The sequence below is a fragment of the Furipterus horrens genome, unplaced genomic scaffold (genome assembly GCF_987537825.1).
Source record: "Furipterus horrens unplaced genomic scaffold, mFurHor1.1.pri manual_scaffold_17, whole genome shotgun sequence".
In the NCBI taxonomy this organism is placed as follows: Eukaryota; Metazoa; Chordata; class Mammalia; order Chiroptera; family Furipteridae; genus Furipterus; species Furipterus horrens.
In genome coordinates, this window is record NW_028327187.1 from 23,237,408 (window position 1) to 23,263,186 (window position 25,779).

At 35.9% G+C, this 25,779-nt stretch overlaps 1 protein-coding gene across 2 annotated transcripts; it reads right to left on the reverse strand.

Moving 5' to 3' along the window:
- Positions 1–7,184: 7,184 nt before the first annotated feature.
- On the reverse strand, positions 7,185–25,062 carry HPRT1 (hypoxanthine phosphoribosyltransferase 1). Of its 2 annotated transcripts, XM_090263932.1 has the most exons (8): positions 25,002–25,062; positions 23,572–23,755; positions 15,830–15,895; positions 12,629–12,646; positions 10,082–10,164; positions 8,672–8,718; positions 8,429–8,505; positions 7,185–7,895 (listed from the first exon to the last, which is right to left on the reverse strand). In XM_090263932.1, the coding sequence occupies exons 1-8, from the start codon at positions 25,007–25,009 to the stop codon at positions 7,848–7,850; spliced, it is 531 nt and encodes a 176-aa protein (XP_090120058.1). In that variant the 5' UTR covers positions 25,010–25,062; the 3' UTR covers positions 7,185–7,847. The 2 variants fall into 2 exon arrangements, with proteins under 2 accessions (XP_090120058.1, XP_090120059.1); XM_090263933.1 differs by lacking the exon at positions 12,629–12,646.
- Between the last annotated feature and the right edge of the window lie 717 nt (positions 25,063–25,779).

The window sequence follows — 25,779 nt, forward strand, 5'->3', positions numbered from 1 at the left end:
ATAAAATCATTTAGCTGGAATATGGAGCCAGATCTTCCACAATATGGCAACTCACCACTTGCATCATCTGTCCTTTCTAGTTTGGTGTCATCCTGTGGGATTGGGGATGAAGGAAGCTAACATCATGATCTTACTTATACTGTCTAAGTAATAAACTATCTGTATTCACTTGGGTTCTTTCCTTCTCTGCAGAATCTATGGCAAAGTAGCAAGTCTAACCTAGGAACTGTAGTAGCTGCCATTTAGGGACTGCTTGACCACTTGACAGTGCTAAGGACCATAAGGAAACTAAAACAGAGGTAATGTAATGGAGAGTAACTTTGAGACAGATCAGAGAAAGGTCCACCAAGGTGATATGTGAGCCAGCCAGGTTGATCTGGGGGAATCGAGTGATAGGCAGAAGGAACAGCAATTACAGAGGCCCTAAGGGAAGGGGGAGATGAATGGCAGGCTTGAAGAACTGAAAGAACAGCAGTGTGATTAAAGTGAGCAAGGCAGAGAAGGATACATTTAGACTTTTGGACAGTGGCTAGTTTACAGATGGGCCAAATGATAGTTTTCAAGTGTTAAACAAGCAACTGATATAATATGAAATATATTTTTCAAATATCACCATCCAAAAAAAGAGAAGAAACAAAGAATGATTTTAAAAAATTCTAACTTGCAGTGCCAGGGCAAGAGTAGAGGCAGGGAGAGCAGTTAGGAGGCCCCAGCAGCAGTCTGAGTGCTCTAGCTAATAGCTAAGGTGGTGGTGCACACACAAGGGGAGTGATTCTGGAGCTTTCTCAGCATGCTTGTGGTCCAGTGGCAGCCAGGGTGCTTGAAGCACTGAGGTGGGGAAGAGTAGATTATCCAGCATTGTAAGGACTTTGGCTTTCACTCCAAAATGGGGAGCCAAAGAGTGACTCATTCTGACTAATGTTTTAGTTAGGATCACTTTGGCTGCTATGTTAAGACTCTGTGTATATGTGTGTGTGTGTGAGAGAGAGAGAGAGAGAGAGAGTGAGTCAGGGGAAGGGGGGCAAGGATGGAACTGGAGATCTGGTCAGAGGCTACTGCAATAATCCAGAGAAGAAATGCTGGCCAATTTGTCCATGGCAGCCTTCCCTCCACTAATTTGGCCACTGAACCTCTAAAATAGTCTCTTCTGCGAAATGTGTTGCAAATCAATAAAAATAATGTATATAAAGCACTTAGCACAGCATCTGACACACATTAAAAGTATCAAATAGTGGTTAACACTGGCGTTGCCAGTTTTATTCCTGAAGCCCCTGTACCTACTTGTAGAATAGTTTAGTGGTTCCTGTGCCTTTAAAAATGCAAATAAAATCTTTTCATTCCCTAGCTTACTTTTTAAATTCAATTTTAGTAAATTTATTTCCATAATTCTGGTTTTATTTTTACTTAAATTTAACTTTTAATTTTTTATTAAATTTATTGGGGTGACATTAGTTAATAAAATTATTTAGCTTTTAATTATACAGTTCTGTAACACATCACCTATATATTGCATTGTGTGTTCACAACCCAAAGTCAAACCTCCTTCTGTCACCATATTTGACCCCGTTTACCCATTACTATCTCCCCACCCCTGCTTTCCCTCTGGTAACCACCATACTGTTCTCTGTGCCCATGAGGTTTTTCTGTCTTGTTTGTTCACTTGTTGCTTTCAGTTTTCTATCACACATGAGTGAAATAATGTGGTTCTTGACTTTTTCTATCGACTTATTTCACTTAGTGTATCACCCTGCACGTACCCAATCTCCTCACTCCCTACATTAAAAGTCTCAGTGACTTCCCATTGCAGAATGCAGAAAATCCATACACCTTGCCATAGCCTGCCAGGTTGTCCATGGTTTGGCCCTGGCCTTCCCCTCCAATCTCAGGCCCTATCACTCTCCTTAATTGCATAAAGTGGTCTTCCTTCTTTCCCTCCAACACCTCAGATATTTTGTCATGTCAAAAAATAATAAAAGGAAGGCCCTGGTCATGTAACTCAGTTGGTTAAGAGCGTCATCTGGATATGCTAAGGTTGCCAGTTTGATTCCCAGTCAGGGCACATACAATAATCAACCAATGAATGCATAAATAAGTGGAACAACAAATTGATCTCCCTCTCCCATCTTCTCTCTCTCTCTCTAAAATCAGTAAATAAAAATGAAAAATTATAAAAGGATCACTAAAATGGAGCCAGGACTGCCATCCCAGAGGAACTGCCTTGCACATCTTATCCTCAAATCTTTGGAATGTTAGAACAGGGAAAAATAACCTTAAAACTGGGCATAAAGCAACTATTTACAAAGGTAAGCAGAAAGCAGGTATGACTAAAGGACCAATGACCACCGGATTGAAAATTAAAAACATTGTTTAGACTTCTGGTCAGGATAGAGGTGTAGATAGACATGTTTCACCTTCTCACAACAGAAAGAACTACAACCAGATCTCAAAAACAATAACCAGAACTGTCAGAAAATCAAGCTGTATTGAAGTCCTACAACCAATGATTTAATTGGGTAGGAGGGATGGAGTCACAGAGAGTGGGAAGAGGGGTGGTGTGGTAGAACAGACCATCCCACATCCATGTGTGGTGGATAAAAATTGAGAGGGGTACTCTGGGAGCAAGCAATACCAACCCCAGGGTAGACCATGCAGCCCAGGATTCCAGCACCAGGAAGGTAAGCCCCCAATACCTCTGGCTGTAAAAACCAGTAGGGGTTGGGGTGGCAGAAGACACTGCTGGATTTTCACTGCTTAAAGGGCCTGCACGTGGTGGCAGAAGAAACAGCCATATTTTCACTGCTCAAAGGGCCCACATGGTCTTAGAACATGTGCAGACCACAGGGCAGTAGCTAAAAGGGCACCAATCGCATGCGGGAAGTGGGTGACATGACTGGAAATGGGGCAACTGTTGGGCAAATCACCAGAATCCAGGGAGAGGCACTGTCCCCTTTTGGAGCCCCCCACCACCACAAAGAGAGCCACAAATCAGTACAGCAAGTGGCCCCATCCTGGCAATTACCTGAGGCTCCGCTCCACACAATTTATAGGTGCCATTGTTACATAGGCCACATTTCTAAGACAGGGAGTGAAAGCAGCTCTACCTAACACATAGAAGCAAACAGGGAGGCTGCCAAATTCAGGGAGCAAAGAAATATGGCCCAAATGAAAGAACAGAACAAAGCCCCAGAAAAAAGAACTAAAAATGCAGAGAGCCAATCAGTCAGACGCAGAGTTCAAAACATGGTGATAAGGATGCTCAGAGAACTCATAGAGTATGGCAAAAAAATAAAGGAAGAAATGAAGGTTACACAAAGTGAAATAAAGAAAAACATACAAGGAATCAACAGTAAAGGGAAGGGAGCCAGAATTCAAATCAATAATTTAGAACAAAAGGAAAAAATAAACATTCAACCAGAATAGAAAGAAGAAAGAGGAACTGAGAAAACTGAGGAGAGGGTCAGGAATGTCTGGAACAACTTGAAACATACCAACATCCAAATCTTAGGGGTGCCAGAAGGAGAAGAGGAAGAGCAAGAAATTGAAAACTTATTTGAAAAAATAATGAAGGAAAACTTCCCTAATTTGGCAAAGGAAATAGACATAAAAGTCCAGGAAACAGAGTCCCAAACAAGCTAGACCCACAGAGGACCACACCAAGACACATCATAATTAAAATGCCAAAGATTAAAGATAAAGAGAGAATCTTAAAAGCAGCAAGAGAAAAGCAGAGAGTTACCTACAAAAGAGTTTCCATAAGACTATCAAGAAGGGAAAGTTGCTCTAGTCAAGGAACTAGTATAAATGATCTGTGGACAAGGACAACTAAATGGGGATTGACTGTGGGAGAGGAGGGAGGTGGTTGGGGCAGGGGAGAGCAAAGGGGGGAAATGGGACCACTGTAATAGAGAAACAATTAAGTAAATAAATAAAGACAAAAAAAGACTATCAGATGATTTCTCAAAAGAAATTTTGCAGGCAAGAAGGAGCTGACAAGAGGTTTCCCAAACAAGATAAAGCTAATGAATTCATCACCACCAAGCCATTATTACATGAAATGTTAAAGGGACTTATCTTTAAAAAAAAAAAAAGATAAAAACTATGAACATTAAAATGACAACAAACTCACGACTATCAACAACCGAATCTAAAAAATAAAAACAAACACAAACTAAGCAAACAACCAGAACAGGAGCAGGATCATAGATATGGAAATTATTTGGAGGGTTATCAGCTGGGAGGGGAGGGCAGAGAGAGGGAGAAATGGTGCAGGGTTCAAGGAGCATAATTGGTTGGTAGATACAAAATAGACAGGGGGATGTTAAGAATAGTATGGGAAAGGCAGAAGCCAAAAAACTTATAGGCACGACACATGGACATGAACTAAGGGGGGATTACTGGAGGGAAAGGGAGTAACCAGGTGGAGGGGGGCAAAGGGGGAAAAATTGAGACAACTGTAACAGCATAATCAATAAAATATACTTAAAAACATTGTTCAGAATTAACATCACTATGTTTATGTTGTCCTTATCTATAGAAATAACTTCCTTCTATTGATATAATTGTCCCTCTTTCCTTTCTCATGAATATCCATTGTCTTTGTCTCCTATTTGGGCTTCTGCCTGAATCAATGCTTCCTAAATAGCTATTCTTTGATCTTAAACAAATGCTTGTTGCTTTTCACTTTGAATTGCCTTTATTTTTAGGTTAACAGTCACCATTTCAGCACCTTTTGCATTTGCTGTTCCTACTGCAAGAACTGTCTACACCTAGCCCTTCATGTATGTGGCTGGTTTATTTTCCATTCAGTCAAAGCTCAACCAAGACCTTCCCTAACCATCTTATTTAACATATGATGCCTACACCTCATCCCCACCCCAGCACATTGCTGTTTTAGGTTCTTCACAGCTTGCCACTATTTGAAATTATCTTGTTTACTGTCCTTTTGCCCAACTATAATGAAATCTTCATGAACCAGGAACCTTGCCCCGTCTTCCCCAGTACCTGGTCCACAGAGGGTACTCAGTACATTTCTAAAATCTGAAATATAGGGAAGGACATTAATTGATTAACCTTCTAAGCTAATAAACTAGAGCAGTAGCCAGATTATCTATAAATCTTTTATACATGGAATTAAAATGGAGACCCACCTATATTTATAGCTATGATACAGAAATAATATTCTAAGTATTCACAATATGGGAAAACATAATGGGTTCAACACATATGAATTTTCCAGGTCACTACCTCTTCTTTAAGCACCAACACTCCCCTGGGTGATAATACTCATATTTCTAAAACAGATTCCATGCTTGCCTATTTCCTATAATCAAGCAAATGAAATTTCATTTTCTTTTCCTTATGAATGTCCCTAATTATACAGGGCTGTAATGAAAGTGCAGCCCTTAGGGATTACTGAGGTATGACATCTATGACCATTTGCTCCTATACTAAATGACTAAATGGCCCCAGGAGGCTACAGCTTTTGTCTTGTTAATACTTTTTTTTCTACCTTTGACAGACTGTTATCCTAAAAATTACTGCTGCTCCTATCAGCAACACCCTTCCACCATATTATAAATGGACTATGTATAATCTGTTGAAAATTGGTTAAACAAATAAAATTACTAGAATTGTATGCCAAAAAAAAAAGGTTAAAGAAGGTCTGAGGAATATTCTTATCAGAAATGTACATGAGCTTCAGGAGGTTCCTTCTAGCTGTTAACCAGGTTTCTTATTGGGTTTGCCAACCAGCTAAAACATTACTTAACCACAAACTAAAGACTTTGGGTGAATCGGAAACAGAAACAGTTCGGCTTCTTCATATTATAGCAAGAATCAGTCAGATTTTGGGTTAAATCTTTGCCTCTTACTAGCCATGCACCTAACTTCTCAAAACATTCATTTTTTTAAAGCAGCAACTAATGTTTAAGGAGCACTTGGTATGTCTCAGGACAGTGTCCTATTTTATCTGTGCTATCACATCTAGTTATTTCTTACAATAAGCCTGTGAATGAGACAGCATTATTCCCATTAGTCAGTTGAGTAAAGTAGTTCCAAAGTTAAATAATTCAATGTCATATAGCTATACAAGCCAAGATCAGGACAGCCTAACCCCAAGCTCTTAACTATTCATTCATTCAACAACAATCTGAACTCCTATTATCTTCAAGGCACTAGGAAAACATACATCAGTGAACAAGACAGGTAAAAATTCTTGACTTCCTTGTGGAGCTTACATTTTAAGATGCGGAGGGGAGAGACAGTGAGCAATAAATACAAATGTAAATTATACCCCATATTACTAGGTTACACCACTCAAAATTGCCAAGAGCCAACTATTTTACCTAAAAAAAATGGTAGTTTCATATGGTTCAACCTAATGAAATGGTTAAGTGCAACTGAAAAGAGATGCATAAGGAGGATCAGCAGTGGCAGAAAGGCTGCAGTTATAAGCTACCTCAGTGAGGTAACATATTGGAGTAGGGGTGGGGAGGAATCAGGAGTTATCCTGGATAGTGGACTCACATATGGTAACACCAACCTCAACTTCACAGGGTTATGAAAATAAAATAACAGAAATGAAAAAGTTTTATAAACTAGAAAGTTCTAGTACTATAATAAAATTATTACCTAACGTTCCCTACTTTGCTGCTTGGAATTACAGCAAACTTTTAAAGGCATAAATATAGCTAGATGGCTCACAAGGTTGCTAGTTCACACCTTACCTGGAACAAAGAAGCAATTAATAGGGTTTGTTTGTTTTTTTCTGTTTAAAACTTTTCTTCCTGCTTCCAGGAAACAAAACGCTTTGTTGTTGTTGTTCTTTATAGTCAATAAAGTATTATCTATACAAAGAAGGTAATAGTACCTGTCTGGAAACAAATAGTTGCAATGCAGATGAGACTGCAATCTAAACAATTTCGAAAACATTCCAAGAGAAAGTCGTTATTTTAGCATAGTAAAATGTAATAAGGTATACCATATGTCTGAAATTTAATGTCTCTGAAGCAGGTAAGAATTTTGCTATCTCTGCCAATCCATTCTACCAGATAATCATTATTCACAAACTTGGTAAAGATTACAATTAAACTAGCTACTAAAACTTAACAGACAAGGAAAAAATAACCAAAAGAAAACTATACTAGGTTAATCTGTAGAGAAATGATAGGTATGCATAGTTTCTTTTAAAGAGACAGCCTTTATTTTAAGGATTTTTACACTGAAGAATTCAAAAGTTGGTAAAGTATTTTTGGAATTCATTGATTTAAAAGGAACTGTTGTTGACAAAGAGTCACTGAAAATAACCTGAACAAGCGGGAAAATGCAGTTAGTAACACTGAAACACTACTAAAATAATCCCAGGACATATGGGTTATCTGATATAACAATATCTCTTAGATGCTGTAATCGATACAAAACCTGACTACTTTTCACTTTTCTAAACACACAGTGGTATAATTAACAATATTCAATTACTTCTGTACTTTCCTGAATATATAAAAATTAAAATACCAATTAAAAACTAATATATCTTCTCTTTAAATGTTTTTTACAGATACAATTTCAATATTTTCATTCAATAGTGGTGTGGTTTAAGAGATTTTTCATTCACAACTCAAATAACAATCCACCCAAAGGGAATTGATAGTCTTTAGGCTCATAGTGCAAATAAAGAGTTCAGGAATGCAGCAACTGACACTTCTAAAATACAAAACAGATAAAATTTATAGAAGATACATGCAATAAGTTCTACTAAGCAGCTGGCCACAGAACTAGAACATTTGATAACTTTACTGGTGATTTCAATAGGATTCCAGATGTTTCCAAACTCAACTTGAACTCTCATCTTAGGCTTTGTATTTTGCTTTTCCAGTTTCACTAATAACACAAACATGCTAAAAAATAAAAATCCAGAAATTCACATTAGAAAAGTATATTCTGAAATAAAAGGCAAGAACAGAATTCTGCATATCTTATATGAATAGTATTATGCTGCAGGGCTTTTGTTTTTTTTTTTACTAAACGAACAGAAGTCTGTGCAGCCTTCCTAATCTTCTTCATCTGTTTATAAATGCATTCTTGGGACTTCTGCCTCCAGAGTAGGAGGCAGGTATTTGAAGGGCAGAGAAATAAAAGACTTAAACTAGTTCATTTATTTCTTACTTATGACCACATCTATCATCTGAAATAATAATGGGACAGTTAGTGTATATTAAAGCTGTTCAACTATTTCAGCCAGCAAGAAGTGTCACCCTAGCCTGGCCAAGTTCCAGCTCTAAGGATGTCTTTACTTGACTACATCTTTATGTGACTAACGGGAACCATCAGTCTGTTCGAATTATGAGGTGCTGGAAAGAAAACAATTCTCTTTCATAAATTTTTATATGGGTTCTGAAAAATGAGAGTGAGAAAAATAAGTTTTACTTACATTCAAATCCCTGAAGTATTCATTATAGTCAAGGGCATATCCTACAACAAACTTGTCTGGAATTTCAAATCCAACAACTAAAAAGAATCATAATTCATCACTTAGATATAGAAAACATCACTTTAAAATCAAATGTGCCTTCACTACATATATTCTCTAAAGTAACTCTAAATCATTTCATTTATAAAACTTGTTTGTGTTAAAGATGATGGTTAAATGATTGACAAAAACTGATTCACTTACAGTCTGGTCTATATCCAACACTTCGAGGGGTCCTTTTTACCAGCAAGCTGTTAATTTAAAAAATGTGATATGTGACATATTTAGACACTATAGATCATTACAAAAGAGAACATCTATATGCTCTAAAACATGGCTTCATCTGCATTTACTATGCCATGGTCAGTTTTAACATACCCAAAGAAAGACTATGAAACAGAGGGCTAAATGAATCACAGGGATCACTGGGCAGGAGCAGCAATGAGTTCACACACCAGATGAGGCCCTTGATTGATCTCCACCTGGAACATGATGGACTGTTCTGAGAACTGCATCTGACTACCCACGCACCCACGCACTCATCGAAGGACGGCTAGTCAGGAGCATAAATAGGTGGGGAGTGCCAATGAGCAAAGAAAAGAGCTTCCAGTCCAGAATCCCTGGAAATACAATCACTAAGCCACAAAGGGTGTGGGAGAGGTGAGCACCACCTTTCAAGAGTTTTAATATTTTGCTTACAAAGAGGAACTTTAGGTCAAAAAGTAACTAGCGTGCTAAAGGAAGCAGTATTTATACCTGCTAAAATTTTTAGCCATTAAAGAAAGCTGTAGATGGTGCTTTGAAAGCCTTGCTATGTGTTAAAAGCAGTCCCAGTAAAACTTACGATTTCATACCTTCCTTGATATATTTAAAGAGCTGGAAATGACCTAAGACTGATTCTCAACCTTAAATGCACAAGAGAATCACCTGAGAACTTTAAAAAACAAAACAAAACAACACTCAAGATACCCAGGCCACACCCCTGACCAATGACATCAGAATCACTGGGGATGGGACACAAACAGATTTTTTAGAACTTTCAGGAAATTCCAATATGCAGCTGAAGTTGAGCACCACTGGCCTAAGTCTTAGCCTGCAAGGGATCATCTAATCAAGTTCTTCAAGATTCCCTTCCAGTAATTAAATACTTTCCATTTAGAAAGAAAAAACGAAACTACTCACAGCAAAACCTGTCCCTCTACCTTCACTCACTGAGGAACACTCCAGAAAAGGTATCATCAAACTCAGTGCAAGCTGTACTAAGGGTTCAGGGACCTCAGCACTTCATATGCCTATAGATCTGAATGTTTAATAAAGCTCCATCTGTAAGGCATGATTATAACTCGTTTTGTAAGCAATTTCAATACTTTAAATGGATAACCATTCCAGAGAAGATATACAAATGATCACTAAGCAGATGAAAATAATCTCAAGATCACTGTGCATCAGAGAAATACACAATCATTTACAAAGGATACTACTAAGTTTTATTTAAGATTACATTACTTTTTGAAGATAAAGCAACTATTGAGAACATTTACCCTTACAAAGGAGCAATTACTTCATCCTCTTGCAAATGAAAAAATATCCCATGACAAAATGTTATAAGTATACCTTGCGACCTTCACCATCTTCGGATTATGCTGCTTGACCAAGGAAAGCAAGGTTTGCATTGTTTTGCCAGTGTCAATTATATCCTTAAAAAAAAAGACATTTAAATGGTAAATAATACCATCATAACTTAATTCAGAGTTATTATATGAACACAAGATACTCAAACCTCATGTAAAACTGGAATAATGCCATTTTTTTCAGTGCAGTATTCCTCATTACAATTCATACAATAGATATTCTAGAATTTGTAAATCATCTGGCTCTCTGCAAGCAGGAGCAATGCTGGTCCTCCAGACTGGATTTTGTAGGCACCAATAGGTCAATAGCAACTAATTTAAATATACGGTATTCCTCACTTATCGTGGGTATTACATTCTGGACCCCCCCACGATAGGTGAAAATCTGTGAAGTAGGAACCTTACATTTATTTTAGTATTTATATATATATATATATATATATATATATAAATAAATATATATATAAAGGCTTTATAAACCCTTCCTACACACTTATAAACTGTTCCCAGTCTCTGATTAACCTTTCCCACTCCCGTATTAACCTTTTTCACACTTTTATAAACACTACTTATATTCCTAGACATATTCTACACTCTTAAACCTACGTAACTTTAACAACATAGGTACACAGTACCGCAAAATCCTGCGATATAGCGAAAAATCCGCGATAAATAATTAAATATAATATTTTTTTAAATCCCACGATACAGTGAGGCCGCGATAAGTAACCCACGATACAGAGAGGGACTACTGTATATTTATTTAAATGTATTTTATATATTTAAAATACCTATATATATTAAGTATATAACATTTAAACATATATTTTTATAGAAAATTATATATATTATATCACTTAATACATATTTATTATATATTAGTTATAATATAATGTGTAGTAATTAAATATATATTATTTAAATATATTTGTTCAAAACAAACCCATCTGTAATTGGGAAAATATTTCTTAAACCATATCCCTAATGCTCTTCAGTGAAAATACTCTACAAATGGTATAAAGCAGCGTTTCACAAAGTGGGGTCTATGAATCATTAGAAACACCAGGGCTAGAGACTTGTGAAAAATGTCGATTTCTGGGCTGTGGCAGACAGAATTCTGATAGCTTCCAAGACACTTCTGCCCCCTGGTGTACACACCAGGAATAATCCCCTCTTGCTGAGTATGAAGAAAATTGTGAAAAAGATGTGATGGTCACTCCTGTGATGATTAGGTTATATTGTGAGACATAATTGTAATAGACTGAAGAGAGATTCTTCTGCTGATTTTGAAGACATCAGCTTCCATGTGAGAGGGCCATGTGGTGTGACATGAGGATGGCCTTTAGGAGATGAGAGCAACTCCTGGCCATCAACCAGCAAGAAAATGGGGCCCTCAGTCATGCAACCACAAGAACTAAATTCTGCCAACAACCTGAATGAATTTGGAAGAGGAACATAAATCACAAGTGAGATTGGAGCCCCAGTCTTGATTCAGCGTGATGAGACCCAGAGCAGAGGACCCAGCTAACCTGTACTTGGGCTCCTGACCCACGGAAACTGAGATAATAAATATGTGTTGTTTTAAGCTGCTAATTTTGTGGTAATTTCTTAGACAGCATTACCCCAGAAAAAAAAGAACCAATCTGAAGTGAAATTAATGAAGGTACATTTTAAGAAAGCAACTCATTCCCAGGGATAGTCATGTACACAAAACCTCTGAAGAGTGTCATTTGTTTATTTTATAATCTACAAGCTATAGTTTCTAAAAACCTTAAAAGCAAAAAATTAATTTGAGGTTACTGTTGCTCTTAAGCCTTAAACCATTTTACATAAAAGAATGAGAACTTATTCCATCAGTGGGAGTATAAAGTATATACCACTTTGATGAATCATTTGGCAATAATAGTATAATTGAAAATGCACAAATTCTACAACCCAGTCATTCTACTTCTAAGTGTTGATATCTAAAAGGAATTCACACAAATGTACGCCAGGAAATGAAAAGGAGGCTGTTAGCAGCCCTGTTGTAGTAGGAAAAACTGTAAGCAAACTCGCTATTTGTAGGGTATAAGTTGGTTGATTCGTACACTGCAATGCTATGTGGCATTTTAAGGCCAACTGACTCTGTATGTGTCAACACAAATAACCTCAAAACCAATTTTGAGTGACTAACAAGTTTCAGGAGAGAATATGTATAGTGTGGCACTACATCAATTTTTAAATCAAAATACATGGATACATATATGGAACAGAAGCATTAAAAACATGCATGTGAATAATAAACATTAACTTTAAAAGAAAGAAAAATTTCAAGCCAAAAAGAGGGATAAGGAATGTTCCAAAACTTTTTTCCATTATCCAGTACAAATAAACTACAGAGTATTTTTGACAAAAAAACCAATCTCACTCTTATAACACAAACTCATCATTAAAATTGAATAAGAGGAATTTTTTTTCTAGCTCACTTCTATGACTGTGCATACTAAGTTAGAAAATTATGAACACTATGTTAAAAGTATGGGGAACTTACTTCAACAATCAAGACATTCTAGAAGAAAAAGAGAAATGAAAATCAGTACAATGAATCAGACAGTGTTTCTAATTATAACTCACATCACAACATAACAAATTCCATCTGTTGGGATTTGGAACTCTTTAATATGAAATTTTCACTGCAATGGAATTTTTTAAAATAAAATTTGACCCATATGTTCATTTTTAAAGTTTTTATTACTTAAACAGAAGTATAATCTTGGACGAGTCATAAAACTTCTCTGAGCCTCAGTTTCCCACATGTAAGATGAAGGATTTGAATATGTGTTTTGACTCTAAAATTCAATAACTATAATTTAGAAAATAATTCCAAACGATGCGTTTAACTTACCAAATGGAATCCAATTCAAAACCCATTTACTCATTAGACTGAAACTGTCCTGTATTTTCTGGATGTATTCATATTCTTAGACTAAACTAAAGAAAGATACCAATCTTTGCTTCCTCCCACCATAAACGCTCACCCCAATTTCTACCTCTCAGAATTTTATAGCTGGAAGAACTCTTAGAGAAAATACCATTGAATTACTGCCAAGGTAGAGAGGAGTCCTATTTGTTCTTATATTAGTTAAAGGAATGAAGTAGCACTTCACATACTGGTTATAATCACTGGTGTAAGATCTATACTATATTGTTTATTTCCATTCTCATTTCTCTGTCACATACGTATAGCATCAGGATTTTAATGTTCTATACATTCTTCTAAGTCAGTAGTTACCAAAGTAGGGCATACAAGATCCATTGCATTGCAAGAAAGAAAAAGTAGAACTTTCTAAAAGTCTCAATTTACATAAACTATAATTTTGCATGTACTTTACAATATACATATTACTACCACAGTTCATATATAATTTACTTTCTTCATATCACAACTAACATCTTTCAAAAAAGATACTGCAATCTAAATCTTTAGTAAAACTGAATGTAATAATTAACACACCAATAATTGTTTCACCACCTATGTGATTCTTTCTCAACACTTTCTCTACCCTAGCTAGCACGTCTGAAGGATGGCATTTTCCTATCAGTAACTGTGGCTCACTGCTGCAGCAATGTGCACCATGGGATGATGTTATAGTTTGAAAACACTGAATTAGGAGACAGAAAAACTAGATTCTAGTATTGGCTCTAATACTAAGTAGCTGCAGAACCTTAAGTCATAATCATAGCCTTTTGGTGGTATGAGACAGTTTATACAAATCAAAGTGCAGAGACATCAATACTATTTTTAAGAAATAGAAGAATGAGAATTGCTACCATTATTGAGAACTTATTTTATATCAAATAGCTACATCATTACTTAATAAATTTTAAAAAATTGAAGCTCAGAGAGCAGTGACTTGCCTGAAGTCACAAAAATAGCCAAGCAGTAAATAGAGATTTCAAGAGGTATTTTCACTTATTCTCATCCATTAATTTCAAAGGGGAGGCATTTATGTACATACATATCTGCACGCACACAGTGTCCCAAAAAGATACATATAAAGTCTAAATAACCCAAAATCTAACCAGCAAGAAATAACTTCATCCAATTTATGTCTTGATTTTTTTCCCCACAATACATATGCTTTACTGTAACTAACATGAAAAGAAAGTTATTTTAGAAACAGAGATCTTTTAAGATCACAGAGCTACATAGTGGAACAGAGCCATTAGGTGGGAAAGGCAAGGTCAAAATCACTGAAGGAGAAGTCTAGGCCCCCTACAACACTAAAAACTGACTGTAAGACTAAGGGTTTCAAAATATGGGCAAAGCATGCTGAAAGGGAAGGAAGATAGGTCTGGCAGTGGTGTATAGAATGGACAGGGAGGGGAAAAATGAATAGATTATAATTTCTCCTTTAAAAGTTTTCCACAGATGTTAAGGAGGACAACATTAGTTTAGCATGACTCTGACAGGGGATCATAGAATTTGACACAAGTGCTGCATGCTGAAATTTCCTTATACAATGTTCCCTCACTTATCACGGGTATTACGTTCTAGACCCTCCCACAAAGTAGGAACTTTACATTTATTCTACACTCTTAAACCTACGTAACTTTAACAACATACGTATACAGTACCGCAAAATCCCCCGATATAGCGAAAATACACGATAAATAATTAAATACATTTTTAAAAATCCCGTGATACAGTGAGGCCACGATAAGTGAACTGCAATATAGAGAGGGACTACTGTAGATACTCAGTCAAATAAGCTGTGAACATTAAAATGAGAAAGCCAGGTCTGGAGACTGACAGACCAAGATTCAAAAACAAGCTCTACCACTTACTGGCAGTGTGAGTTTGAACATGTTCTTCAACCTGGCTGAGTCTTACTTTACTGATCTGTAAAATGGGAATAATAACATCCACCTCACCTAATTCTTCTCAAACTTTAAAATTATGCCTTTATATTTGGCACAGTGTCTATAAGTTTAAAAAAACTGGCAGCTTAAAGACATAGCATTCTATCATTTATCATTGGTTACTCAAAAAACATTTCATTGTACCAGAAGAAAAATACTCAGACATCTTTATATCAGCCAATTGTCTGTACTGGAAGAATTCTGATGTTGTTTTTTTAAAGAAAACTCTTTTTTGAGATTTCTTACAATAATTGTACGTTTGAATTTACTGGGTGTCCTAACTACCAGAAACTGTTGTAAGAACTCTACATGCACTGTTTCACATAATTCTCTTAACTCTATGAGGTGAATGCCATTATCATCCCCACCTTACACATGGCAGACAGACGTTAAATAAACTGCCCAAGGTCATATGTTAGGAAATACTGAGCCAGGCTTTGAATCAAAGCTGTCCAGCTCCAGAACTCACACTTTTAGCCATTACATTATACTGCTTCTCTATCTTTTAAGAAATTATGTCAGTCTATTTTTATAAAGAAGACTGTCTTTCTCCCCATATATATATTTTTGAAGGATCCCAAATTAGATCCCCACAGAGGCAGACAGCAATACTTGGCAACATGGACTTTTAAATTTAACGTTGGATTCCACTGCCTTTCTGCTATATGACCTAAAGAAAGATACCTAACCTAGATTGCTTCTTATGGTTAAATAGTCCTCATTTATGTGCATAAGTAGCTCTGTAAATTGCCTCTTAGTGATTGATTGACAGTGTTACTAATTGACTCTTGGCATAAAGGGCTCTTTTCTTCCCCTTCAAGATACATACCTTTCCAGTTAAAGCTGAGAGATCATCTCCACCAATTACTTTTATGTCCCCTGTCGACTGATCATTCTATTTAAAAAAAAGGATATAAATATATATGTACATTCTTGTGTGTACACACACATTTCATATTATCAAATGGGAACTAGAAGATTTAAGAAGTTAGCTATCTAATAGCATTATGAACACATTATAAGAATTATGTTTCTAGAAATGAATGACTAGGTAACTTTCAACTAGAGATTAGTAAAAATTAAAAAGTCCTAATTAACCATTACTTGAGGCTTTAGGAGTCGTAAAAATAGGGTTCACCCATTTTCAAGTGGGCCGTATTATAGCAGCCACCCCCCTCCAGTCACAGTAATTTCTGAACCACAAGAGAAGTTATTAGCATGGCAGGTGTCTGGTTCTGGCCCTAGACCATTCCCATAAGTCAAGTAGGTCGAAGGGTCTGGTCTATCTCACACCCAACTCCAAAGATTATTGCCCTGAAAAGTCTAGCCCAGGTCCAGGTCATCTTTAGCAGAGTCTGGGAAATGAAGTCTGATCAGTAGTCCTTTAAGGCATACCTCTCAGGCTCCCAGTTTTCTGGTATCACAGAATCCAGAAGAAACTCTTACAGGAGTTTCAAAGGAGAATGCTCCACACCCACTGCAGTGGGTGATGATAATGATCACAATGTGGCTGGACTGGATTCAAGACAGAAAACTGAAGTGAAAGAGCAGGTGAACAAAAGAGCTTGGAGTTGCCCTACCAGAGAGCAAACCATATCAAAGCTACAGCAATAACAACGATGCTGTACCAGCACAATAACAGACAAAGAAATCAAGGAACAAAATAGAGCCCAGAAACAGATCCAGAAATATATGAGGATTTAGTATATGATAAAGATGGTATTTCAAGTCAGTAAGTAGAAGATTAATTATTTAATAAATGATGTTTGATCAACTAGTTATCCACTTGGGAAAAAAGTAAAGTATGATCCCTACCTCACAGCATACACAAAAATAAATTCCAGATGGATTAAAATCTAAATGTAAAAAATAAAGCCATAAGCAGAATGGAAGAAAACAGAGTATTTTCACATTCTTAGAAGGAGTAAAAACCTAGGCATGATATGCACCCAAGCTGAAAGAAAAGATTTATAACAAATATTTCTATTATACATTGGGCTCCAACAATAAGAACCCAATAGGAAAATGAAGAACAAACACAAACAGGCAATTCACAGAAGAGAAGGCCATAACATATAAAATTATATCTATCTGAGAAACAAATGCTAAAACAATGTGATTCTACTGTTCACCCATTCACACTGGCAAAACTTAAGCCTGATGATATTATGTGGGCAAAAGTGAGAGAGAAAAAAAAGCCCTCTTGTTGGTGAGAGTACCAATTTATATTGGTACAACTTCTTTTGAAAACAATATACCTATACCTATTAAAATTGTAAATATACGTGCCATTTGCCCCAGCAATCCACTTCCAGAAATTGATGCCATAAAAACACAAGTATGCAAAGGTACATACAAGGAAGTTCACTGTATCAACGGTTTATAAAAAAGAAATACTGGAAGCCCTAGCTGCTGTGACTCAGTGGATTGAGCATTGGCCTGTGAGCCAAGTGTCACTTGTTCGATTCCCAGTCAGGGCACATGACTAGGTTGCACGTCAGGTCCCCAGTTGGGGGCGCGAGTGAGAGGCAACCACACAGTGATGTTTCTCTCCCTGTCTTTCTCCTTTTCCCTCTCTCTAAAAATAAATAAATAAACAAACAAACAAATAATAATTAAAAAAAAATACTGGAGACCACCAACATGTCTTTTAACAGAGAATGTTTAAATTAAGTCCATCCACATAAAGTAAATACCATGTACCTATTGAAAAGAATCTGATAATCTATTCAAACTGACATGGAACAATGATAATTAAAAACCACTAGTAGTAGAGCAATGTGCCAATACTGTTAAGTGTTGCAAACTAAACAGAAGATATAAGTATGACTTCTGATATTAAAAAATATTTCATATTACTTCTAATTTTAAGGAAGTTATGCATACCCTTTATGCTAACTAACTTAAAACCTAGAGTTTCAAATACAGAGAATTGATTAATAGAAAAAAACTGTACAAAACCTGAAGCTTTCAATAAGAGTGACTCAAAGGAAATGATTTACACTGTAAATCAAGTTAAAATAGTGACATCTTCTGTAGAAATTTGGTATTACAGCCCAACTTCAATGGATTCTCTTTCACAGAGAAAAGGATTCAAGATCTGAGAACTAAAAAGTATGGAGACATGAAAAACCATGTGACCCAAAGGCTATGGTGACAGGGAAAGAGACAAGAGAACTCAAAGCATACAAGACACGGCTGCTTCACTAGCTTTCCAAATCTCTATATTCCTGTTTGCCCTAAGGTTTTTAGCTTGAACCAATTCTCTTCTGAGGCTTTTTTTTCATGGAAACATAGCCATCTTCTAATGTAGGCTAATAAAGAAGATTCATTTAAGAAAAATGTTGCAATCCAGTGTGCTAGAACACAGGTAATAAGTGCTCAAATTACATATAAATGGCATCCAATTACCCCACCAGAAGAATTTCCCTCTCTCCATCCCGTCCTGTCTGGAACAACTTCCCACTGTACCCCTGCTTCATTACATTACTGAGTGTTCCTTTTGTGCCTCATCTTGAGATAATAGGACTGACACAGTAGAGGGGAAATACCTTCTCCCCTGCCCCAAGTTCCCCTTTCTTCTCTTATCATCACTCCTCCTCTTTCCTCCCAGCCAGAGAACCCAATCTGTCCTTAACTCAGAGTGTCACTGTGAACTACATAAAATTCCCAGAGAAGCAATCTGGGTTACAAACTCATACCCTTAGCACTTGTGTTTCCATTTTGTCTATCTTTCTTGAGTCCAGGTGAAAAAATGAGAAAGAAAACAGAAAGGAACTGTGTTTACAGTAGCCCCTCTCTATATCGCGGTTCACTGATCGTGGCCTCACTGTATTGTGGAATTTTTAAAAATATTGTATTTAATTATTTATCGTGGATTTTTCGCTCTATTGTGGGATTTTGCGGTACTGTATACCTACGTTGTTAAAGTTACGTAGGTTTAAGAGTGTAGAATAAATGTAAGGTTCCTACTTCATGGGGGTGTGTGTCTAGAATGTAATACCCGCGATAAGTGAGAGAATACTGTATTTCTATTTGTTTATAACTAGAAATTTTGAAAACCCCTAAGTAGTAAAAAAGAACTGCAGCCTGGTATAGGAAAAGAGAGAAAGCTGTGTAAAAATACATAATAAATGAGCTGGCAAAATAATGACTGGAACAAAGAGATTGAGGCCATAAGGAGAAGATGTAGAGAGGCCAATTACCAAGGCTGGGGTCCCAGAAAGTCTGGCCTTAACATTTAGTGGCTTATCACTATGCAGAGCTTGCTTTTTGCAGTGAACTTCAGATCATTCTTTCAGGACCCTAGAATGGAGTTGTAAAAGACATATTTCAAGTGCTCAACAGCCACCACATGTGGCTAGTGACTCTGTATTGGACAGCAAGTATAGATTATTTGTATCATTACAGAAAGTTCTATTTGTGAGCACTGCTCTAATTAAATCAAAGTTACCACCTAGCAATAACATAACACCAGAAAAGATTGAATATTACTGATATTTAATACCTAGCATTTTCAAGTATACCATTTTCAAACTTTCAGAAGTTATTGCATCCTATCTTTATGCTTTTCATTCCATGTCTGATTTGGGACTAGGATCTGATATAATAAATGTATTCAACAGAACCACTTTTCATGGCCCAAGATAGTACCTTGCATACAACAGATGATCAATACATGCTTACTAAGTGAATCAATCTATTTCCTTAATTTATCACAAAATCTGTAGTTTCACAGGACCAAACTTGAATTCTGCCTTTATGTTGTAAGAATCAGGGTGCTTATATAAAACTTCTGTTGCCGAACAAGGACCACATCAAAGTAAAAATCCATAGGAAAGGGCTAAAAAGTCTACTCTGACTCTAGTTCTGTTAAAGTTTCCTTATACCACAGATAGTATATATCACTATTCCTGCCAATTTAAATAAACTAAACAAAAAGTAGGAGAAAGGTATAAGTCACTTCACTAGCTTCATATACATACAGATAGACATAAATTTATAGAAGATAAGCTTTACATTATCTAGTGTCAAATTTAAAGAGATGCATATCTTTAACTTCAACTGTTCTGGAGAAGAAAGCATACCTCAAAAGCAATTGACTAAATACAGAGAAAAAGGTCAGACTGAAAGCTACTGATATCTTCTAAGAGACACATTAAGAAACTACTGCAATAGTCTTGACTTGTGTGGCTCAGGTAGTTGGGCATAATCCCACAAAGCAAAAGGTCACTTGTCTGATTCCCAGTCAGGGTACATGCCTGGGTCATTGGTTTGGTCCCTGGTCCAGGCCGTTCGAAAGGTAAGCAATAAATATTCCTCTCCTTCTTCCTCCCCCTCCATTCCCCTCTCTCTAAAAATAAATAAATAAAACCTTTAAAAAAAGAAACAACTGCAATACAGTAGTTTCTGCATTTACTTTAACAAACCCAAATAGCCATGTTCTTACAAATTACAATAAAGTAATTTGCATCTTTGATATATTAAACAGATAGCCCAATCAAGCAACTTCTAAGATCAAGACTGAAAGTTATAGTTTTACACAGCTTGACTGCAACTGAGTGAAAAACTCCATAATTGGTGAAATGAATTTTGTTTGCATGTAAACTTCTGAATAGTAGGGAATGACAATAATAGGAAGCCCATAGTAGAGGATCCAATTCAGTTAAAAGTTTTCCCAAATAAAACTCTGAGTTCTGCACAGAGTTAAGGGCCTGGGTTCAAAGCAAAGACCTGTGTGATCTTGGGAAAGGCAATTAAATCCTCTATACATCATTGTTCTCAAATGTACATGGAGATTTTTTAAAATGTTAAACAATAACAACAACAGGTTAATTTTCCCTTTTCTTAAGGCCCACACAAAAATATCTCCACAAAAAAATGTATTCATCTAACAACGTTTCCTCCTGAAGCCTCATCATTTCTTATTAATCTATTCTAGTTTAAAAAAAATTACTACAAAATTGAACTCACAATAGAGAAAATACATTTCCATATATATCAATTGTTTAATTTTTCTGAAAAGCACAGAGCTTTAGGAATAGAAAAGGGCACTGAATATATAGTTCTAACATTTCATTGTACTAAGATGCAGATTCACATTATAATACCTCTGAAATCGACACACTACAACTGATCACAACTTACTACCATAACCAACAAGTATTGTCTTTTTTTCTTAACAGTAAAAAACAGTGCTAAGCTTTAAAATCAGTGATATCTTAGCATTAATAAATATGATATTTGGAATCCCCAATTTCCCATCTAGGCACTAAGCAAATAAAATCCTGCCTAGCTTCTTTAATAAACAGTAGGTAAACTATAATATACATGTGTGTATTCAAAGAAAAAATTCATTAGAATATTAGAAATAAAAGTGGTAGCGAAATTTAGGGTGACTTATCTCTTTTATAATTTTTGTGGCTGTATGTTTTTATAATAAATGTGTTTTTTAAATCAGAAAAATGCAATTTTTATTCTGAAAAAAGACTAAATTGGGTGTGTTGACATTCCAATGGCTCTTTATACATTCCAGTAATTATTTAACAGCTCATGGAGCATTTCTTTAGGATTAGTAAAGATCAGTCAATGTTTAATTCACTATTTCAAACTGGTCAAGGTCAGCATGTAAAACCATACTAACATCAATGTTACTGCCACTGCAATATTAAATTTCCATTTTACAACTTTATCAAATTAAGTTGCCTGGTTTTTTATATGGACATGTGAATATCTTTCACAACAAACTGAAAAATTAAAGCACCTGAATTTTTTTCTTAATTTCTATTGCTTAGCAGTAAATCCAGACAGAATTTCACATAAAACAGAACAGATATTATTTTCCTCTATGAGAAAATTAAACTAAAACCTGTTTTGCTTATGTTTAAGAGCTTAATAATCCTCTAAGATCTAAAACTAATAAGAAAAAAAACTAAAAGTAGAGAATGGAATTAAAATGTCAAATTGTTCCTTTTCTTCAAATTGCTCTTACAGCTATAAAATACTTTCAAAAAACTGGTTTAAAAACTTGTTTTTATGAGTTTGCTTTTCAAAGAAAGAACATTCTGTCCAATTTGCCAGAGGACTGAAGTATCAGTCATAAAGCAACAAGATTAATTTTTATGTATGCGTGGGTGGGGTGCTTAAGAAGATCAAAGAAAAATCATACCATGGACTGTAAGTACATGTTTTGACTCTAAGCAACAATATATTAAAAACTGAGCAGCTATACCGTTGGTAACTATACTGTCTAAAATTAAATCTTAGTTTAAACCAGCAAAATAAATAAATAAATAACTTTTATGTTGAGTAAAAATCCAAATTTTGTATTTAAACATGTCTTTAATTCAAACAAGACCGACAAGTTAAAAGGAGCTTATAAATATGAAGTAATGTCATGATGTATGAGCATAAATGGTTTGTAAAAAATATTTATTTTTTTGTTTATTTATTTATTTTTAGAGAGAAGGGAAAGGAGAAAGAGAGGGAGAGAAGCATCACTGTGTGGTTGTCTCTCACTCGTGCCCCCAACTGGGGATCTGACGTGCAACCTAGTCATGTGCCCTGACTGGGAATCGAACCAGCGACACCTGGCTCACAGGCCGCCACTCAATCCACTGAGCACAGCAGCCAGGGCTATAAATGGTTTTAATGGGATAGGGAAACTGTCTATAATCGTTAACTGGCTGTTTAATCACCCAGGTCAAAGACTTGGGTCAAATAAAAGTGATTAACAAAGAGAATGAAGGTTGAAAGTTAAATGTAGATAAGTGGTCTTATTCTCAATGAAAATGTAAACATAAGGTGAGTTTCTACAAAGATGTACTACAATATTGATTCATGAAACAGCAAAGGCTAAGCATTTATGCTAACCTTTGAAGAAGCTAGAAGAAATCCCATTTTTAAGGAAAACAGTAACTCACAGGAACTACACTGCTATTTTCAACCAGAAACAAAGCAACAGTATGAAGAAATAAAAATTAAACATTCACATGATTAAAGAAATTGTAATGATGAAATTCATGTGTAAAGATCACATTGATCTTGATCATTCCAGTGTCAATATTCAGAAGCATTTGAGATCATGTAACACAGGCAGAGTACCTGTGAATCAAAAGTGGTTTCTTCAATGTGCCAATGCTCCCATTCCTTAGGAGCTTTCTAGAAAATAATTGTTGACCCACCTTATTTATCAGAACTAGAACAACTTCCGCACAAACCAATCTATCTCCAGAGAAGACATCTTCCACCAGTAAATATAGTCAAAAAACTATCACCCAAGTCCCAATAGCAATTCCTAAAAGGGGTTTTAAAAAACCCAAACGATGAAACAAAAAATAAAAATAAAAAACCTTTAAAATAAGTATATAACCTCTAATGTGACTAGTCTGAAAAAGACAATATTTGCTTGGATATAAAGTACTGGTAAATATATTAGAAAATCTCACTGCAACCAAGTGAAATGCACATTTAAATATAGTTTTCAAAGCTTCAAAAACATACAGAAAAACCTATAGTTGCCATTGTTTTTTAAATTTTTTCATTGAATAAACATATATTAACTATACTTACACAGTAGCTTTTCAGTCTGATAAAATCTACAGTCATAGGAATGGATCTATCACTATTTCTGTTCAGTGCTTTGATGTAATCCAGCAGGTCAGCAAAGAATTTATAGCCCCCCTTGAGCACACAGAGAGCTACAATGTGATGGCCTCCCATCTCCTTCATCACATCACGAGCAAGTCGTTCGGTCCTACAGAAATAAAATTAGGAATTTAATAGAAACTTATTTATAATAAAAATATACGTAACCTTTATAACAAACATCCCTTAAGCATTAAACTTCTACAATATACATCCTTTGCCCCCATAAAGTATAACCTTGCTTCATAAAGCAAAGACAAAAATTTCAAAAACCTTCAAAAGCCAGGTAAATTATAACATCTATAATACATTTTTAAAATGCAGTCTAAAATATGCCATTTTCACTTATCAGACTGGGAAATTCTGATTAAATGAAATTTCCTTGATAATATACAATATTACCAGAGATTGTGAGGAAAACAGAACTCTCATATACCAGTGGGGGTATAAATTAACATAACTTCCTGGAGAATAATTTGGCAATATCAAAACATTCAATAAACACCTCCGCCTTGACCCAGAATTTTCATGTGGACAAAGCTGAGCAAGCGCCCAAAGGTGTATAAAAGGGTGTTCCCTTCTAGTATGGTTTATAAAAGCAAATTAATGAAGAGATCTTGCATGACCGTCAATAGGGGACTAGTTAAATTGGTTATGGTACAGCCAGACAATGGAATGCTATGCCACCTTTAAAATATATTGGATAGCTCTGGATATATTAATATGAAAAAATGTCTAATAAATTTTAGTCCTATATGATAGTACATACCCATGTGTTTAAAATATATGTGTATATCTGCATATAGTATATGTGCATAGCCAGTAGGTAGGGAGGAAATATGCACAACAGGCTGAGAGTACTCTACTCTTATTTATAGCCTCTACTATTAGAATATTTCGCAATAAGCATGTACTAAAATTATAATTTTAAAATCAAAACCAAAAATAACCTGACACACATGGCAAATATTTAAATACCAAGTTATTACCTGCGATTCATTTAAGGGGAAAATTTCAAGCTAAATGTGCATAATAATCAAAATCTGACCTTGCCTTCATGTGGTTCAGCCTCAGCTGATTACTCTGTTCAGGGTTGAGAAATCAAAGACTGTGACTAGAGTTCATTCTTCCAATCTCCTTTCAATGTTTACTTTATTCTGCTCCCTCCAGATTCCCAGTACACCATGGTTTATTTTGGGTAATTAGTAAGCCCTCCCCTTACTGTAAAGAGGGCTTTTAAAATAGAAAACATCTATTATTTGACAAGCTAGTCCAGTTATGATCAAATATCAATTACTTAAAACTACTGCTGACACCTGAAATCAATATGACAAAAACTTTAAGATCTTACTAACCTGTCCATAATTAGTCCATGAGGAATAAACACCTTTTCCAAATCCTCAGCATAATGATTAGGTATACAGAATAAATCTAGGTCGTAACCTGGTTCATCATCACTAATCTGAAAAAGAAATATGGCTGTTTCAATGAAAGGATTACAGGATACAAATATTTCATTGGATTTAGATGTTAAAATCCTTAGCTTATCAAGATAAATTTAGGTATCAGATATAAAGAAATTTTAGTAACTCTGTAGATACAATGAATTATAGTTATATAAGAAATCAATGAGTCTTCCCACCAAGATGCAATATAGGCAGACATGGCTCAACTCTTCATACAACCACACCAAAATTACAACTAAAATACAGAACAACCATCACTCAGAACCATCAGAAATCAAATAAATGGAAGTCTGACAACTACAAAATTAAAGAAATCACATCCATCAAGACTGGAAGGAGGGATGCACATGCAGAACGGGCTGGTCCCACGCCCATGTGTGATGGATAAAAATTTGGGAGGGCTATCTCGAAAGTGAAGAGTCCAAGCCCCACACCAGGGCCCCCAGCCCAGGGTGCCAGTGCCAAGAAGATAAGTCCCCACAACTTCTGGCTGCAAAAACTGCCGGAGGCCCAGGCAGTTCCTCTCAAAGAACCCACACACAGACTCACCTACTCAGACTCACTCCCCCTGAGCTCCAGCACTGGGATAGCAGCTTGAAAGGCACCAGTGGGTATACAGGGAGAAACTGAAGTGTCTGGCATCAAGGCAAGCAGAGGCCACTGTCTC

Bases quoted from the DNA above. Each gene is read 5' to 3' on its own strand.
- HPRT1 (XM_090263932.1), bottom strand. The intron at 15,896-23,571 runs GTAAGTATAGTT...TTTTTTAAATAG, and splicing joins TCAGACTGAAAAGCTACTGT to AATGATCAGTCGACAGGGGA. The intron at 7,896-8,428 runs GTAAGTAAAACT...TTTATTTTTTAG, and splicing joins AATACTTCAGGGATTTGAAT to CATGTTTGTGTTATTAGTGA.